Raw genomic sequence first — 21163 nt, 5'->3', positions numbered from 1 at the left:
TACCTTGATCGTATACACAACAACCCGGAGACTGAACCGCAAGCTTTGCTGGTTCTGTACTTTATAATATTACAGCTGCCTACATGCACAAGAGGCGAGCTATGATTAGAGCAATCGGCAACAAATCTCATTTCAAGCACCGTAAGCCCTACATGGACCGCCGGTTTGTTGTGCCTGTCAGTGACTAGCAACCAACTTCCTGTTTACACTTGTATGCGCATGCACAATGTGCATGAATGGTCATGTGACGTGTATTCGGTCGTGTAATGTGGACGGAGATCGTTTCTGAAACACAGCGGAAACGCCAGTGTGGACGAGGATTGTTTTCATTTTAAAACAAAAACACACAAGTGTAAACAGTGCCTGAGAATGTGTGAGTATAGGCAAATAAGTCAGTATAGGCAAATAAGTAGGATTAAAATAATAAAGCACTTTAATTATAAAATGTACCTTATAGGTGATCTTGTTTAAACACTCAAACTAAACATGACAGCACAGCCAAGCATTTGTGCAAGAAAACTGAAGTCTACCCGGCCTTTGTGAAGTAGTGCAGAAAAATTATTCTGTACAGTCCAGACATTTTATGTTTTTTTTCGTTGCTGTCGTTTGAGTAAAAACTCCGAAATTGTTCTCCATTCAACAACAATTTCCATTAAAACTTCCACGATGTCTAGGAGAGGTTTCACTCAGAGCAATATGGATATTGGATTAATCCAACAGCTGGACTGAAATTGTTCGGTCCATTCAGAGGCAAAAAAAAAAAAAGATCATATCTGTGCAGATTTCAGTGCCACTCTTATTCCACGCGGATCTTACACACTCCTGAGGGATCGATTTAAGGCACAAGTTGTAAAATAAAAATCCTTCTGCTTATTCATACACGTTATGCCTCCTCAGAAATCTGTCCTTCGTTATCACGGTTCCTGTGTGTTCCTGGTTCGAGTTCGTCTGATTCAGAGCCTGGTGTGTGAGGAGTACAACCTGCCTGTCTCTGACACTTTGCTGTGAAAGGGAGTTCAGACCCAACACTCTGCTGATGCTCGGAGGTCTCCTCAGCTTTCCGCTTCTTCCGGACATGATGCAAGTGGCTTTTAGACTTGAGATGAGCTGAAAGAGAAGATAGAGGACATTCTGAGCAATAGTGGCTCACTATCTCTGGATAACCTTTGAGCACATTAAAAAAAAAAATTATAAAAGAACCAGCCTGAACAGAAACTTGGAGTTCTAGTCTTCTGATGTAAGAAGGTGGAGAAATGATGACGCTAAAACTTGCGACTTGCTTGAAACACCTCTACTGTTAAGTAAATTATGTTAGGATCTAGATTGCTCTGTTTGTTTTTTTGTTGGTTCACCAGCTACTACTAGCTGGAACAAAATTACAAACGGGCTCATCGAGCAAGTGTTTTTAAAATTATTCAACAATAATGATAGCAAGTAATAACAAACTAATAAATAATCAACAAAGGGGTGTTGTGCTGCGAACTGAAGCGAAGTGGAGTTACTCTTACCAGTGCAAATTTACTAATTTTCAACATCCAAAAGTTCTGATCCTTATCCCGTAGGAGGTAAAAGAGCTCACCTGTCCACTCCAGGTCACCGATGATTACTTTATCACACACATCACACATGTGGTGGCTCCGCTTGTTCCGTGCTCCCGCCCCCTCAATTCGGATTGGCTCAACAGATGGCCGCTCTCCCTGGAGAAGTTAACACAAAGAAAAGCAGTTCAAATGCTCCATGTGAATATACGTCGATTGGAACAACAATATAAGATGGCATTTGTGCAAGCTGGCAATCAATAAAGACTCATCATCATTATCATTATTGTCATCCACAAATGTTGTGATCTTTTAATAACTAATAAGTGATCACCGGCGATCTAAGTGCTGCATTACAAGAATAAATAAATAATCGCATCATTAATTCCACCACATCTTCCCAGCCTATAATATCAAGACTGACACGAAATCAACAAGCCTCTACAAGCTGCCTCCGTGTATCCCGTCACGTTTTCGGTCATTCAGGGTAAACGACTCGCATCTTTTCACGACAGGATAAAAGGGTGACAGAAATAGAAAATACACCTTGCATAAGTTGTCCAGGATGTCTAGGGCAGGAGTGAGGACCGTTTGTTCCCAGAGGGACACATTTGTCACATCTAGGCCGTAGACAGGTGGAACACTGGTACCTGGCCCTGAGGGACAGTGAAAGAAACAAGAACAAAAACTTCTAAGGAACTAGAGCAACAAAACTAATGTCATGTACAAGCAAAGGAGATTCTTCTTAATAACGTTTTTCTAATAAACATTACATTTAATAAGTTAGAAGAGCCCCAAACTTACATGTAATAAGTTAAAAGAACCCCAAACTTACATGTAATAAGTTAGAAGAACCAGTTGAGCCAAAACAACCTTAAAACTCCGTTACATAGTGTAAAATATGCAATTTGTTTGTAAAAGAACAAATGGGTCAAAAACGGTGCTAAATTCACTGATGGGAACGAGCTGAACGTGGTCCAGATGTGGCCTAATACTCTAATGAGCACCTTTAATTGATATCCCTTTAATCAAGACTCCCAGCTTGCTATGCCAAAACAATGAGGAAATGAAACGAGGCAAAAAGAGACATCCCTCACCATCTTATTTTGTTTTGATCATATTGTACCACATGTACACTGCAATTTTAGAAAAAATATGTTTCTGCTTCAACCTCGAGTATTATTCATATTCATTTTAACGCCATCCTGAAGGTATTTGTTCAGAATGGGAAGACTGTGAAGCAGACACCATTTAGTTTAGTTCAATTATTCCTACTTTGTACAATCAAGTTTTGTTCCCATAAGACCTACATTAACCTAATTAGAACGCTATCATGCATGCATGTTTTCTGGGGCTGTACATGAGGCTGAACACAGTTAAAGAATCCAGCAGTTTAAAGAAACTGATAGTAGCACAAGTACAGCTGGAGGACATGATGATACAATATGGATATTGTGGTATATATTCTCTTTATAATACATTTTTCTGAGTATCACCAGGTGTCAGTGCTTCCACAAGTATATATCATTTTAACATTAACATACAATTTTGTACTAGCGTTCCAACATTAAATAAATAGATTTTTTTGTTGTAAATTTTACAGAAAACATCTCTGAACTTACGGTTTCTTATTATATTGTTCCACTATTCACAAAGCAGCAAAAGTCAATATCAAGATCTTGGGTCTTTTTTTGTTTGCCAAAAACATCAGCTAGAACCTTACAATTCCAAGGTCTCGATAAGACCTTGCCTTCAAGTATTATATTTTTTAATTACGATATTTGTTATATAATCTTTTTGCTATAGTGCCCACCCCAAAAAGTCCAAGACAGTTAAGTGAGCACTAGAACTGAAGTGATCAGAAAGTGGAAACTGGGACTACGCAAAAGTGGCAGCACTAAAGCAGAGCTGTGTGTATCACTGTACAGACTGGACCAACAAGAAACATCAACTGGCTGAGCTGCTAACAGCTCCATAATCTCCCTCAGCGTTCTGGCACAGTCAGCAGTCAGACGGGCAAAATCCGGCTCTGCCAGAGCCTCCACTCTCACTAATGATTCACTCGCATAGCAGACATGGGGGGGGGGGGGGGGGGGAGAGGGAGAGAGAGGGAGAGAGGGAGAGAGAGAGAGAGAGAGAGAGAGGAGAATGACCCAGAGGTAGGACTTTAACTACATATAGAAAGGCAACACCAGCTGGTAATGACAGGACACAGGGAAAATGAACATCCACATGAAAGAAGAAATAGCTTGAAATACCCATTTGTTGAGACGGTATACTTAGTCTACGTCTTATCAGAACTTGGACTGAAGGTGAAATACTTTTAATATTACACATGCTTCTAGGCTGAAGTCATGAAGTACATTTGCTTTGGTGAGGGGAAAAAAAAACAAAACCAAACATTGCTTATACTTCAGAACCAGAATATGACTCTTGGCACAGACTGGTTGAAGTTCTCTTTTGAAGGATCAGATTGCTATGAGCTGCCTTCATGCCTGAATGAAGCTTACTTCTTGTGTTAATCATATTAGCTACAATGGCTCAATTATCTAAATCAGTTACAGGTTAATCTACTCCAACAGCAATCAAAAGAGGCATTACAGAACAGACCAAACGTTCGGATACATCCACTTTTAAGCTAATTAGCACTGTTTCACATTGTACAAGTGACCAGTTTCGCCAAGTGGGTGGTCAACCAGTAGCAACAATCCTACTGATAAAATCAAACAGCTACAATTCCTCTTAAAGTCTAATGACTAATGGCCTTTAGATTATCAAAGCAAGCCTAGTCCGTACAGTTCAGTTTTAGTACAGCTAATTCCAGTACTTTAGTAAAAAAGCTTAATTACTTCCTGATAACTGATAAAGGCAAAAGGAGTTATGCCCTCAGTACAACCCCATCTTATTGTGTAAAGGGCCAGACATATTCAAAGCAAGCCTTGAGGAATGTTTGCGTATTCAAATATCTGCAACGGCTTTGTCCAGGTTTTATAGTTGGGAAGTCCCCGAATAAAATTAGAATCAAAATATCACCCTTAAGTGCTGATTTCAAGGCAGGTGAAATAGAAATCCAGCAGTGCCAGAACTTTTTTTTTCCCTCCCAAAGAGAAAATATCAGTCATCAAACTTATGCAAAACAACTTATGCAAACCAACAGCGGGTCTGAGTTCTTTACTGATCCCCAGGTCTTTGGGATTAAATAGGGGATTTTCCACACTTTCCTTAAAGAACAGAGTGAATAAATAGGGATGTTGCAACTTCTTTTAATACAAACTGCAGTAAATATGACATTTATATGCAAATGTATTTGTAAATCTCAAGAACTAATGGCAACTGATCAAATACTTGTCTCCCAATACTTGTCTGTGCATGTAAGGAAGAGGGCTGCCTTTAATTGTCCTTTTCTGTTTACAGCAGGTCTGTGTGGATATGTCTCAGTATTGCATGGTCACTTTTCATTGATCGATGGGGTCGAGGAGGCTGATAAATTGTGCAAAGCAACTGAAGGGTGCAGTCAGCTACAAAGTGCACCTGAATGTAGGGGTACCTGAGAAAAGTGCTGAAAAGTGTAGAAACCATGTAGGTGTAGTGAATAAACTGGCAAATGAGGTAGTGTTGCTTATTAAGGATTTAAGGATATTTCGGTTTTTAAGAGACTATGCCTTTAATACTCACACTGGCACAAATGGAAGGAACATACACAAGAAATTTCTTCATTATTGTGTATAGACTGGTAAATGTTTCCCAACTGTTATCATCCCAGCCCTAATGTTTCATAGTATCGAACAGCTCTCTCACACACACACACACTCTCACACACACACACTCTGCATCCCAAACTGGCATACTAATACTATGATTCTATATATTAAAGTATGTACTCTTTTTGTGAAGAAAAAGTACATAATTTTGAGTAAAAGAGTATACAAGTACTGGGACGTACCAACACATCGTATAATGAAAGAGAACGTTGTTAACCAGAAGAGAACACTGTGACAGGAAACCAACTCCTCATTGCATTTCAGCTTTTTTTTTTTTTTCATTCATTATTCCTTATGTAATTGATACTTTATAATTTAATTTAGCATTCCCTTGATTTATCACAGTCGCATACCTCAGATGCATATTCAAGACTGTAAAATAAACGCCTCATTATCAGGAATCTCTTCTCCACCCCTGATTATCTAATCGGAATCTGATCCATATTCGGACGCCTCAACCAGCTGAAATCTTGATTGTAGTGAGACTTCGCAACATTGCCCACAACTTTACTTGGCTGAATTCAAGAACGCATTTTAGAGTGGTGTAAATGGAATGTGGAAAAATATAGTATTGCATGAAAGCATTACACAGAACATAACCTGCTGCATAAACAAGGATTGACAGCCATCTTATACCAGTGTGCGCCACTAATAACGGAACATACAGGAAACAATAACCAAACATTAGTCCCTAGGACAGGCTTTCTGACAGGCAATATTATCTGAAAAAGTGTCCACGGATCCACACTGAAAATTAACCAGAAATAGTAGACTATCCGGGTGCCTCTGGGATACTCGTTTCAACATACTACAATTTGGGACAAATTTGGGATCATCCTTATTTTGGATACTATTCAGAATGGATAGCAGTATTGGGACACAGCGTCTCTCTCTCTCTGTCTCTCACACACACACACACACACACACACACACACACACACAACCCCAGCTGGCTCGTGTAGAGCACGCCTTGCCACCCTGTTGCCCCATGTTGCCTCCCGCCTGCCGCTGCTCTTAATCAAAGATTGGGTTTCTCTTTTCAGCCAGCACTCTTTTTGTCCTCTTTTATCCTCTTCAGACAAGAGGCAGCAGGTGGGACTGCTACACAGAAGCACCTGGCCTACCTGAGCCATGTGTGAAGTGGAGGAAGCATGTGTCTCTTTTTTACCCACTTCTTTTGACTTCTCCCCTCTGTCGTTCGGAGAGCTGGAAAGGTTAAGATAGAAGGGCAGCAGAGCTTGCCCAAGGGACGGCAGATGTTGGATGGAGTAGCCCCTTTTAACTACAAATCTCAGTGAAATCTGAGTAAAATAATCCAGTTGGAGGTGAATGGGGGAGACGGGAGATAAACGAGGCTTTTTGACCACAGAGCTCTCGAATGTCAACCACAAGAGTTGGTAGGAGATGGAAGGACAGCAGCTCAGGGTACACAGACTGGCAATGCTTACAGCCCGAGCATGGCAAACGCACACAGTGGCATCCCACCACCTGCTGCATCCATGCTTAGAAGAGAACATTCACACACACACACACACACACACACACACACACACACACACACACACTACTTGACAGCTGACAGACAAACATTGAGGAGAAGTGTTCTCTGTATAATATGGTTTTTGTAATGCCAAGTTTCTGAAAGCTGCATGAAGGAAGGAAACACCCAGGTCACGATGTCGCACCTGTTCTGTGGACCGCCCTACTCAAATTTCAACTAAGGCTAACAAATAGGTGCGGGTTGCTACTTAACACTTATCCCACTGACACACTCAACAACACCAAATACATCACCACCAGCTCCACACACACTCCAAATCTACACACAAAGATACTTTTAGTGGAACAAGAGTATGTGTGATTATCTGAATTATCAATTAACCCCTGGAATGTCTGAACCACATAGCTGTCTTCCTCACCGCTCCTGCATTCCTCTCTATTACACATACAGACAGACCATTATAAGGATGTTCTTCCACTCCAAGCAAGGCCTCATCATTCATAACACTGGCCTGTCGAGCTCTGAAACACCCACAGTTCAATATACGGCCAACTAAGTGCATTTCACAAAAATGTTTTCACAGAAAACAGTCCTGAATGAGGAGTTAAAAATTTTTGGAGCTAAAAATCTACGTTGATTTTACAAGTCAAGGCTTTATATTTTACTCTAGAATTGGTAAGCAAAGTTCTACTACTACCACGTTATTTCTAACTAGGCTGCATTTCAGCTTGTAGTCCTAAAGTCCTAATTGTTCAATCAGCCACGGAGTATATGAAAATATCACTGGAAAATTGAATCTTCATATACAGTAAAATATGGCTAGAATAATCTGAAGGCCAACAATTTAAAAAAGTGAGTCATACCAGATGTAAAATGAAATGATCTGTAGCCTTTGTATGTTTTGTACACTGAAACCATATCCCGTCGACACTATGAATGCGATGAGTGCCACTTTTAGAATTTCCCTTTGTTTAGGAAGCTTTAAATGTTTAATTAGGTTTTCCGTAATTGCTTGCTTTACCATCGGAAAATCCCACTGCACCAAGGAAACACAAGAGATTAGAAACCATAAATTTTAAACCGTCACATGAAAGAGAGCATGTGATTTTGGATTCTCAGTCAACACTATCAAAATGTAACACTCACTCAATTCTTTGATGTTCTATACGTTTTAATGAGCTGAAATAATCATTTCAGTTTGTTCTTCTCAGTGCTGCCACCTATACATGTCCAAGCCTTCTCCAGGAGCTCTTATCTCTACACAGAAGAATATCGGGCAGTCTGCTAATACCTACTGGATTAGAGAGGATCTGCCGAGGCCCCCACGAAGCCACCAAACTGGAGGGGCTTAACCATGACCAAAAGCAGGTCAGGAGCCCAATGACAGCAATGTAAGGAAAGCCTGTATTGGCTGTTGTAGTGTAACAGTAAGCATAGTTGTAATGGAGAGTCAGCTGACTGAGTGAAGAGTAGGGAAGTGGGTCAGCATGGAGAGGAGATGAAAAAGCTTATAGGCTTAAAGGCAGCCAAGTGAACAACAACTAAAGACACAAATGAGAATTACTGTTGTAAAACTATGCAATTACGACAAATAAGCATGTGGTGAAGCACGTATTGATCTGCGCTGGTTTAGGCACCTCCAGATGGTAGCTAGGTCACATGCATAGTGATCTCAAAAACGTGGCCAATCAACTAAACAAGTGTTGAAGTCTTTGCCATTTTTTGCAGGCAACTACATTTACATTATCTTTTTGGTAGCCACTTTTATTTAAAGCAACTTACAATTGATCAGAGCAGTATTTTAGAATTTAGTACCTTGCTCAAGGACTGAGAACTGGCAAGGAATCACTAGTGCAGAACTATAACTACTGAGCTATTAACCTAAATAAAAGAGTGTAGTTAGCCAAGAGGGAATCGTGAGATATGACAGAACTAGTTAGTGGGTGTCAGTGACTAAACTGGGAGAAAATTTGGTCAAATAAAGCAATGAAAAAAACCCCCACAATTTCTAACCACATTGACCTCCACCTCTATTAAAATATATGTATTTTTTTTTAAAAGTGCTGCTCCGTCATTGCCTGTTCATTGTCCATCGAGCCACTGCAAGCTGAGCCCCAAGATCCCCTGAAGAAAGCCTTATGGTGGCCGAAGAGAAGCAGGGTGTAGGCCCATATGGCAGGAGACACACACATACTTAATCAGGTTTAGCCACAGTTTCCACTTCATGCCTTTAACCCTAACAGGATTGGTAGAGGGAGTGGACAGCAGGCGTTCTTCAGTATTTTGGTCTCTGTGGCCACAGCCTGCATGCAGCACTGGCGAAACAATAATGACTGTGGGAGGGTTGAGATAAACGAATGGCACAGGAAATCCGAGACACGCTCCAGCCATTGTGGTGGAACAGTAAGAAGTGGTGGCAGTGTGGGAGGAGGGTTGACATCCAGTCAAAGAGCGGGAAGGGAAAAGGATCAAAGGCTGTCCCACAGGATGGTGGGCCATTACAGGAAGAAATGTGAAGAGAGTGGTATGGATGGGTGGATGGAGAGATTGTAAACAGACAGGAAAAATGAGTGTCAAGGATATGAAGTTACAAAGGACCAAACCTCCTTAACAATTTTGTTCATCACACTTACTCATCCCTTCCTCCTCCTTCACATCCCTGCACATGGGGACAAGACTCTCGAATCTGGGGATAAACATGATAATCAGTGCTACAGCTGAATGCAGAGACAGTCTGTACGTCCAAAACCACATAGTGTAGGGTAAAACCGAATACGAGTTCGGTATCGGTGTTGATAACGGATGTGTAAAAAATAATTAAGAAAAAATAGAATAGAAGACAGGTTTTGTTTTGCTTTTTAAAAGAAAACTTGCCAGAAAGGTTGCAAGATGCCACAGGGCATATTATTGACTGGGATCCCACGGCCAACAAAAAAAAAAAAAAAGTTTCATGAGCAGGAAGATTTACTTTCATGTGGGGGCCTGCGAGCTGTTAGACTTGAATCTCAAATAACATGAACTTGCAGAGGTGCTTAGTAATTGCCTGGTCAGGGTCGTAATGGTTTAAATCAAGCTACTTTGCTTACATTTTTGGAAATAGAACAAACGTCAGGGAAAAAAAAAAAATTCAATCTCTTGAGTGATATGAGCTTGAGGAAGTGACAGTGCCAGAATTTACAGATCATACTGACAGTGCATTTCAATCTCTTTTTTCCCTCCAACGTTTTCTACTCTTTCCAAGGGCATAGTGGTAGGGTATATGCTCAATTAAAAAATGCTTCCGGTTTAGACCACTAGAGATAAATCATGACGCAGAATATCCTGTGCATTGTGAAATCACCTCAATATGTTATCATCAAAACAATCCAATCCGATCCAAATCACCCAGAATGCACTTTGTAGGAACAAACTGAACTTGGAGTAGGATGCCAAATTTGGATAGAGGCAGTCTAGGGGATACACAGCACCCATAATTCACTTTATAGGTTTTAGGGAATGGGGAGTAGAGTCCAGGGACTGAGTGACCACAATGACAAAAGGCACAATACCACTGAGGTTCCTTTCCAAAGATCTAGACAGACAGATAATCACAAATATCCGAACACAAAGTATACAGTTCCTGTTCCTGTTTCATGTTTCCACTTCATTGCCAGAACCATTAAATTTGGTAAAATAATAGATTTGAGGCTAACTGTGTGATGGTCACGTTCAGCACACAGCATTAGAAGAGGAACACAGTGAACACGAAGGACACTGAAAACCATGTTGTGATGTTCTTCTCTGATCTGTAGCGCTCTAGCGAATCTCTTAACATTTTGTTTTGAACTATTGTGTAGTACTCCCATGAAGAACAATTGCATAACAAACTGAGGTGTGTGAATTTTTAGCTTTTGGAATGAGTGAACTTGTTCTGCCTCCTTGTCTGGTTGAGTGAGAAGTGAAGAGGAGTGTGTTGTCTTTATCTCCAGGCATGTTTCTCTTTTGTTATTTTGTGTTTAACGTAAAACCAACAAATCTTGTGGTTACTCATTTATTACGCAGTTACTCATCTGTATTACTAAGCAGTCTGTACAGGATTTCGCAGAGTTTTTTGGGTTTTTTTGGGATTTTTGTGGCCAAAAATACTTGATGTCACTGCGGCTTTTTTCTAAATTTGCAGTGCAACTGGTAGAATATTTTGTGTGAAACTGCAAGAAGAAGAAAAAAAGTATTTCGCAGTGATGTTTTTTGGTAAATCTGACCTTTTAGCTGTACTCATGTTCGATGCACCTGAATCGAAGAGGGCTTTGACTGAATGCACGTTGTGATGATGTCACATGACGCAAATCTGCAGTAATTTAAAAAAAATTGCAAGCTCCTCTGAATATTTAGGAGTTTGCGTGATTTTGCGTTCATTTCTGCGATCGTAAAACCCTACAGGGACTGATTAGGGATCATCATGTAGTTCTGATTGGTGACTGCTTCACGATCAGTCTTCATAGCACTTCAGTGTACTTGCACTTAATCCAGCTTTTGCGTGATACTTGCTGCTCCTAGTTAATGGTCTTAGACGCTCATCCTACAACTCGTCTTGCACGACAAATGGACTTTATGCTGCTGCCTGACTTGTAAGTCACTGCCGCATTAAAATGACCAACAGTTTCTTATCGTTTAATGACACACACTGCAAACCGAGACTAAAATGATGTCCCAGTTTGGTGGTTGCATGAACCGTCCAGGTGTCCCGGCTTTCTGTCTGGTCAGAAAGGGAGGTCCATGAGACTGGTGTTCGTGTGCGTGATAGCCTGTGTGAATCCAGTCTCATTTAAGGTGGATGTGTTTGCCTTAGCCATCAGACCACGTGGAGACAGACATGACGACAGACTTTACCGAGGATCCGAGGACACACCTCGAGCGCATTCGCACATCAGAAATCTGCCTGTTCTGTGCATCGATGCGTTCGACAGAGCAGCTCATGAAACGGATGAAGAGAAAACAGACGTGTGGTATTCTGTGAAAGCAAGGCATTAACAGGAAGCATGACAGGGAGCTACTACTCCCCTGGTTGCCGTGATGTTTGCAGTGTACTCCTGTAGCGCAGAAACTACCGAGTGTGTAGCAGTGCAGTAGACAAACATCTCACTCACTTAGACTCACTGTTACACACTAAATAAGGACAACAGCACAAGACAAATGAGGCATACGCTACGGTAAAGAAGCTGTCTGCATGGATTCTGATAACACTGAAACATTTGCTTTGGTAAAAGATTTCCTCTTACTTTTGAGGAAGCGATTGCGAACCCATTTGTTCTGCTTTCGAGCGTAGCGCCGTGTGGCCTGCTTCAGGGCCTCAATACCTGTGAGAAGGAGAGAAAGATACAATATCAAACCCATGGCTCATAGTTCAATACATCAATTTGAGCTCGTCTCTCAGTAATGTATCCCTGAATCCAGTTTATCATCCATCTATTTGTGTGGGAGTGAGGACAAAATGTAAGCACAGTGATATCGCTTCTATAAGAACATTTGGCATGTCATACCCCGACGGTTGTTAACATCAAAAATAAACACAAACATGACATGATTCCTGGCCACGCAGAGAATAAAAACAGCCATGTTATTTTTCACTATACGCTGCCAGAATCTCCCCAAACAAATATTTCCTGCACATTTTCTCTTACTACTCTATTTTCTTGATTCATGACAAAATAGTGACAGTCACATGACAGACAGTTCTTTTTTGCGGCTGTGTGGATCGGGCACACTTTGTCAGGATTCTCTCCAGGTGAAAGTCTACAGGCACTTATGTAGTGTGCAGACCACTACTACAACAAGCAACTGAAGTTGTGTAGTGAGTAAGGGTCCAAGATTTCCTGCCGGGGAACCAATAGTACTGACCAGGAAACGTGTATTGAAAGAAACAGTGCAGGCCATTCAGAGACAGATATAGCTTTCAGAGAGTCGTAACTCGGGTCAGATATTGCTTTTTCCCCCCCACACATAGTGGCACAGCAATTTTCACCACTACTGTGTAACATTCCTGTCGTCTACATTTAGACCTGCGCCTGGTGACAATAACAGAGTTACCATGGAAACAGCCCCCAGTTGCTGTAAAAACACATTTTATTTTATATATATATATATATATATATATATATATATATATATATATATATATATATATATATATATATAAAACTGGTTGTTTCTCAATTCGAAGAATGTAAAGAATAAACGTGCATTTTCTCGTGAAGACCGGTCTTGCCAGGCGACCTTGAAAGAACGAACTTGGAAGGACAGGAGGACACAGAACGCATCTTCGTGAGAATTGAGATGTGCTGTGAGCTTCCTGTTGCAGCACATTTCTAGTGGTAAGACAGGGTCCTCATCGCTTCAGTGCACTCTAAGCAATATATTTCAGCCGGTTAATAGATTTACTGTTAATTGGCTGATTAACCAAAATGAATTAAGCATGCTTAATGTAGTAAGCTCACTGTTTGCAACTATGACCTCACGTTATCTAAAAATTAAGCTAGCGAGTTTACCGTTACCTCAGGATAAAAGCTAGCATAGTTTAATTAAAATAATTCTGAGGGGATTCATTCGACTTTTCAACAACCTCATACATACACACACACACACACACACACATCTAAATCATATCAAAATCATTCTTTTTAGATGCATATTTCGATTTATTTAGATGATTGTCGTTAAAAAGTTCTTAAAACTACAGGTATGGGTCAGGCTTCTGTCATCTGCTGTTGTTTTGCCACAATGACTTCTGGGACTTAAAGTGGGTTCGGTGCGCTCGGGTCTGCATCCAATACATCCTCGAAATCAAGAACATGTCCAGGTAATTTCATGCGTCCTCGGTACTTGCTTTCGGCAGCGGAGAATGATGTAGAACGAGTTCACAAAGACGCAAGATTGCATAAGAGCCTATATTGAGAAACAGCCATGATTGAGTATTGCCACGTGTGAAAAGAATTATCATCATACATTAATACCATATTTGTTGTAGCAAGCATAAATGAGAATATTCTAGAAGCATGGCTGTTGAGCTGCGCTTGTTGAATGCACTTGGGTTTTGGTAGGCAGTAGGCATACATCATGCCTAGCCTATTCAAAAAGCATCCTGTGATATTAAGTAGTTAAGGTTATGTAAACAATAATAAAAAAAATAGTTCTCAAGTGCCCTGTGTCAGTTCTGAAAGCTCAGTCTATGGTGTTTAAACAGTATCTTTAATAGAGAGCGCAAGGGCAGCAACCTGGGTACGCTCACAGTGTTAGCAAGTGTGCTCAGTAATAAATGAGACCAAGTGTATATGAAATACAAGACATACAAGGTATTTGTGAGAATGGTGCAATGAAGCAAGTTGGCAAGTGTCAGTCCTCACTCTCCCACCCCAAAATGGTTTAACCGCTCACTGCAACTATTTTAAGCACGGTTAACTGGCGAGGGCGTCGCTATAATGAAAACGTTCTGGCAATTTCCAATTGGTCAGTTGCTGAAAAGCTAGCCCTCATGAGTGTGTGTTTGATAAGGCAAATCCAATGAGCTCTGGTGTCCTCTCTTATTCTTGTAAGTATTTACTGTCTTGTGAATGGTAAAATGATGTCAACACTCACAACCTCCAGACAATGTGATGGGTACAACTGTGTAATGGAAAACAGACACTAGGCTACGGATAGTTGGACATTCATGTTGGAGAAAACATTTCGAGAAAACAGTTGGAGAAACCTTACCATGCTATCTAGTGAAAAAGCACGCAAACTAAACCATTTTATTACTGAATGCATCCTTGGTGTCTTACTGGGCCGTACCTTTACTTTTCAGCTTCTTGTGGTCCTCCTGGCTAATGTCTCCTCCAGCAGTGAGGTACTCATGGAACTCTTTAAACCCAATAGACTGGAAGATGCCATGCTGGTAGTCCTGGCTGAAAACACGGATATGAACAAACCATCGAAACAGGCAGAAAAAGATGCACATCTGCTATGTCTGGAAACTAAGACAACCGCATAAACACATTCAGAATTGATGACTTGCTTCATGAATTGAAGTTGTGTTGTTTTTATTTTATTTTCCTACGTTGTGTGAACGTTATGAACATTAAGGGTAACTTTTTAAGCCAATAGTGGTTAAAATGATAGAAATGATAAAATGATAGAAAAAACGAAACCATTGCAGAAACTTTGATTTCTTGATTGTATCATGCTCTCACTAATATAAAATAAAAGTCATTGATTGTTACAAAAATGTATGTTTTTAGAAAGGACAGGCAAGATGACCAGTCATTCTGTGAAGCTTGTGATCAATTAGTTCTGTTTAGTACAGCAAGTATCACCCCAATAGTAACTATGGCCCAAACACCAAAATCAGGCCGGTTCCTCTGCTGCAAACACGCCCAAAGTTCCTGAAAAGGTTCTTAAAAAGGTTCCTACAGACTGTAGGATGGCGTGACTATCCGGACAGAATGAATGTGTATCTATGCGTACAAGAGAAAGAGGGTGAGATGGGAGGCTAGAGCAAAGTTTGACCTTCCTGCTTTGTGACGGCACCGTCTGAAAGGCGAGATGATCAGCGGAAGCGAGGCAGACAAAGGCAGAACAGAGAGACGACTGCAGGACAAAGTGGGAGACAGAAGACTAGTGAAAGTGGAGAGGGAGAAAAGTGCATGGGTGTCCAGTTTGCGTAGCCAAGGGATGGCCTGAGAGGAGACAGTAAATGATTAGTGTGGGGGGGGGGGGGATGGGAAGACCAGGTTGGGGGTGGGGCTTTGACTGGCGCAACGGAACAGCCAGCCACCAGGGTATCAATTCTCTGCATCCCCACCCATCCCAGCACACACACACACACACACACACACACACACACACACACACACACTCTGCAGTACAGTCAGTCAGCCAATATCACTACACAACCTGCAAGCAACAGTCCGGACTATGATATCAATAATTCACTGTCTGATAGAGATCTTATTATATTAAGTTCACTGCTACGTATGAGCTATATAGGGCATATTACAGCATTACACCAGCACATAGGGACCCGTAATGACTCGACTCCTGCATTTAACAATGAATGACGCATCCAACACTGTGCAAATCTACCAGCTTCAGCCTGTCTGGAGCACTCCTGCTCTTTCGCAATGCTGTAATTCAATCTTCCCGCATGTCTTTTTTATCTCACCCAAGCCTAACAACTTACACAACACACAGGTACTGCTATAACTACACTTTATATGACTAAGTAAAACTGTTACCTTATTCCCCATCAACCAGCCAAAAACAGAAGCAGTATTCTTGAACCTTTTCCCTTCATTTGAACATAAAATTAACATATTGGGAAAATCTTATGTCTTCCATGAGGTGAGAAAATGTACAGCAGCTACATACAGACGAGAGATTGCATTAACTGCATTAGCTATTAACATTAACAGATTGTATAGTGTTACATTAATTATGCACACACCAGACAATAGTTCATTCAGAGATGGAATTCGAAGCCGCTAAGACTACCGTACTAACAGACTGTTTACTTGACAACTAGACTGTGACAACTTTCAGGCAGGCTACTGTTTAGGTTTAAACATAATTTTGTTAATTATGTTTGTTTTGTCAGTGACCATGTACAAAAAATTTATTTTTAAGTGAGAAGTGGTGCTTCACTACAGATTTATCTGCTAATTAATTTCCATACAGTCCTTGACTAGGTTGACTTTGTCGCACTGATTTATGTTATTCAGCTAATGTCAGCACTTTACTGTTGGATCAAGCTAAAAAGTTAAATACAAGTGAAATTTAGGATGAATTTATGTAAGATTTATGTAAGAAGTTTCTGTTAGCTCAATTTATGCTGACCTACAGTCCTAGAGAAAATGCTTGAAGGCAGCTAGTACCAACTTTAATGTTACTGCTATGTGTTTTCATTGTTGATCATGTTTGTTTATGCTATAGAGTGAAAAATGTATATTATGATAGTTACATGAGATAGCAACGTTAGGTACTAGCTGTGTTCACAACAAACTATGGCTATATTTGTATTATATTAAGGTTATACAGCTAGCTAGCTTAAATAATTTTCGCTATTAATTTAGACTGTCTACGATTTAGCTGGGCTACCTATGGAGTAGGCAACATACGCAGGTTACATTAGTACTAACTTACACATGAAATGTAGTCTGTGTCTTCTTTTTAATTCATATGTGACATAGTAACAATGCATTTGTTTGGTTTTTTTGAGTTCAGGATTGTTGTTAATGATAAATCAAGGTACAGTCACACAGCAATTTTATCGCTGCAAGTCGCCAGTCACTGTACTATGAAGCTGCCAATAGGTGTTCCTACTACGGGTTGCACTGTAACATTCATCAGTCAGTACGTTTACATGGACAACAATATTCCGATATTAACCCCATTAAGACGATACTCTGATTAAGAAACTACCATGGAAACAGCGATTATTGATTACCTTAATCCGACTAAAGTCATACTCGAAGTAAACACGATTCGAATTAAGACATGTGGAGTATTCCTGTTTTAGTCACATTATCGACGTGCATTACAGATATGTACACACCTTAATCACACTAACATCGTGTGGGAGTTTTCACCGCATTTTGCGACAGGACACATACACACACGGCAGTGCTCAAACCAGAGAGCACGGCTGCGTCCGAACCGTATACTTACTTACTTACTAAATACATGTATTTCAGCTACTATATAGTAGGTAAGTACGCGGTTTCGGATGCAGCCCACAGCTTCAAGCAGTCGTCTATTAGCATGTATAGCATGACAAATAATTAACTGCACTGGAAGCTTTCGTAAAATGAAAAATGAAACACCCAAAACTGTATACGGTACCATAACGAAGACAAACTGTATGTCGATACGTGGAATTCTGGAGGGGACGTCGGACGGTGTGACGTGGGGATGTAATGATGTGTGCTGTTAATCGCTCTATGTTCTATAACATGTAAAACAGGAACATGAAAGGAGTATTCTAAAAGCAACTCATGTAAACACCTTAATCACAATATTGTCTTATTCAGAATAAGGTCAGTAATTGGACTACTGCTGTCCATGTAAACGCAGTCAGTGTGTGGCACGTCTACCATTCCACTTTTCAGAACAAGTCAGTTTTCTTGCCGCTAAAATGAAACATTCTGGAGGGAGAGCGTTTGTATATAAAATTCACCAGTGTATATGCATCATTATCCTATGAGATGAAGGAGAAGCAGTGTGTGCGCTTTTCCATTGCGGCCATCTATTTGCAGCAAAAACAGCCTGTCTGGGTCCGTGAAACAATTCGCAGGCAGCATGGCGGTTCACGCATAACGTGCGCTCTACTGTCTTCACTCCCATTTGTAGTTGCTGCACCAAGTCGCTCTAAATTTGCATAACATTCAACTTTTCTCAACTACGTCGTGTCGCTGGACACGCCCACATCTTATCGCCAACGGCCGCTGTCGCTCATGTCACTGGAAGTCGCAAGCTCTCAATGAAAATGAATGTTCTCTGGACACTTTTGTATGTGTGAACATACCTTCAGTGACAGCTACCAAACAGTTTACAGTCAAAGGATCGTGCCAAAATTTGCATCCTTACTCAAGACTCTGCTTTCTGTTCCTCTGTCATTTTCCAATGATCAATGTCTCTCTTCTTGTAAAAGTTGGCTGTGCAGCCAGGCACTTACTCAACTCTGCTACAGAACAGCATGTTCAAAGCTGAAGCCATGCGCAATATTAAACCAGAGAACAAACACAGTCACTGCTCACAGCATAATCCTGAAAGAGAAAGTTCTTGATTTGCAAATGCAGAGCCAAGATTCTCTGATACATATCCAGATTTAGATACATATGCAGATTTAGATGCATATTTAGGAGCTTTTGAAATGCCCAAATCTTAATACAGTTAAATAGGTAGGTAGGTACATTGCAGAGGAGACTTAAGCAAAAAGCATATCAAAGGTCACGTTTTGATTCCTGCCATAATTCCACAAAGACTTCTCGCCACACGTAAAGGCTCTGCCAAGTTCATCTATACATTAAAAAAAACAACAACAAAAAAAACAGGATCAAACAGAGACCAACATGTACTGAGTTTCAGGAAATTTCAGAGAGAACTAGAACTGTCACAATAACAGCAGTTATAGTGACATCATTATTATGGCACACAAATGAAGTCACCAAGTTCAATGTGGGAAAAGTGGATTAAAATTTCTCTTTTGTCAGCCACCGGGTTAACCGGCTCCTTTTGGCTGCAATCCAAAAACTGACTAGGGCCACTGACAAACAGGTTCTAAATTTAACTAATCAGCTATATATATATATATATATATATATATATATATATATATATATATATATATATATATATATATATATATATATTTAAACATACAGCAGCTGCCCCACCCCTAGTACCATGTGGTCCTGTTGGTTGCCAGTCATCTTTAGTCCTGGATTAGTGACCAATACTCAAAGCTCAGCTATGCTCAGTGAGTAAAGCACTTCTAGTTTGTTAAATTTTGCACAGTGGAAAAGGGCACTATTAAATGTGCTCTTCTGGTCCATGCACCCTGACCCCATTACCACAGTAATGAGACATGACACAGTGTGTCAAATGAGACCAAGCCTAACTACCTGCCAATTGATACCATATATAGATATATAGATAAGCAGATTACCCTTCACGCTAGAAACAACAAAAACTAAATAAAATAAAACACTAAGTATATTTCATTTTTGTTGCACTTCTGGAAGTTCCTCTGGAATAATTCAACTGTCAGTCAAGCTGGCCACAAATCCGCATCTTCTGAACCTGAATAAGCAAAAGGTGCCTATAATGCTTTAGTGTTTTAAAGGGACGTTTCTTCTCATCCCTTCAAATGAAATGCAGCTTAAGCACTTGCTCACTCCCTCCCTTTACATTATGCAAGAAGAGTTTGGCAGCGACAGGTTGGGACATGTTAAACACTATGATCCCAGAAAACAGGTTCTGTGAAAAAGTGCTCATTCATGCATTTCTCTGATTGTTAAAAAAAAAAAAAAAAAAAAAAAAAAAAAAGTTTTAAGACTACTTTAAGAACACCATGGCCTTCTTCCAGATTTGGGTGAACCGGTAAGGCTGCGTTTACATCAAGGGCCTTGATGGACAATTCCAATATTTTGATATAGATGTAACATTTTTTATGTTCTGCCCGTTTACATATAGTTAAGACCTGACCCATATTTGATTTCCATGTTTACATCATTCCCCTTCTCGGCTAACAGCATTTAACAGTAGCATCAACATGGTTGTAGAAAAGACAGTCGTTCCATTGTAATTATTCTGCTTATTGTGGTCTTTAGCATCTTGGCATCTTACTTTTCATTTTAAATTGGTATTGAATCCAGGTTGACTCAATTGTAGACAGTCCTTTATTTATTTATTTTTTATGGTTGAATACTTTGAATCAGATCAAGGTCTGTGTTTCCAGAAGGAAGGGGATTGGTTGAGGAAGACCAGTGAATATATGTCTTATGATTGGTTGAGGGAAACCTGGGAATATGTGTCTTATACCTACTCTCAAAATCCAGTTTGACTTGCAGGTACAGAGTAGCCCGTATAAGAGAAAGGTAAAGAGAGAGTGCTTGTAAACATTCTGTTTGCATGCTCAATTCACTATCTGTTCAATATCTGTGTGCTCGTAAGTCACAGCATCTTGCGCTGTCGGTTAAAGCGCATGTTTGCCTCAATGCGCCGCCTTTGCACTCTCTATTAACATACTGTTTAAACACTATACTGGATTAACAGAAAAAACTGGATGTGAGCATATAGATGTGAGTCAAATGACCAGATATTGGATATGTTTCAGATTTGGAACCTTACTTGCAAGTGGCCCAAGTTGTTTACACACATGCAACGATATCTGATCTGTGTCAGATCAGCTTTAAGTACGTGTTGAAAGGATACTTAAATGATGTCACGTTATTGAAACAAATGAATGAGAACAAAGAACAAAACAAGTTAGTTGACACTGGCTTTACATCAACACCCATTTCATGTGATGGTTCATTAATCACAGGCATGCTAGTGCATATTTAGCGTGCTAACTGCAGCTATGCTTGGATTGTTCAATCTGAGATGTTACATATATATTTTCACATGACGTAGAACGGTGTTTTAGAGGGGTGTACACATGAAATGCTAGTGTACCTGCTGAAGTGCTGAAAGCTTGACTGAGGTAATAGTAGATAACAATGGTTGTTAAGCACTCACTGGAGAGCCAAGAAAATAAGGCAGGGCTTTGAATTGGTCAATTTAGAAATGTTGACTATCCATCAAACCATCCATTTTCTGTACCGTTTATCCTACACAAGGTCATGGGGAGC

The 21163-nt window shown here is 40.3% G+C and overlaps 1 protein-coding gene across 1 annotated transcript in view; it reads right to left on the bottom strand.

The window, feature by feature from the left end:
* Positions 1–410: 410 nt before the first annotated feature.
* trit1 (tRNA isopentenyltransferase 1) overlaps positions 411–21163 on the bottom strand; it is a 53571-nt gene continuing 32818 nt past the window's right edge. The window contains exons 7-11 of the mRNA XM_053612484.1: positions 14607–14719; positions 12059–12136; positions 2085–2194; positions 1580–1697; positions 411–1107 (exon numbers count right to left, since the gene is read on the bottom strand). Coding sequence (XP_053468459.1) covers positions 884–1107; positions 1580–1697; positions 2085–2194; positions 12059–12136; positions 14607–14719 — 643 coding nt within the window. The 3' untranslated portion in view covers positions 411–883. The remainder of the gene's footprint in view (positions 1108–1579; positions 1698–2084; positions 2195–12058; positions 12137–14606; positions 14720–21163) is intronic.

The sequence above is a fragment of the Ictalurus furcatus genome, chromosome 24 (genome assembly GCF_023375685.1).
Source record: "Ictalurus furcatus strain D&B chromosome 24, Billie_1.0, whole genome shotgun sequence".
NCBI classification, from domain to species: domain Eukaryota; kingdom Metazoa; phylum Chordata; class Actinopteri; order Siluriformes; family Ictaluridae; genus Ictalurus; species Ictalurus furcatus.
This window is presented reverse-complemented; position numbering and strand designations above follow the sequence as displayed.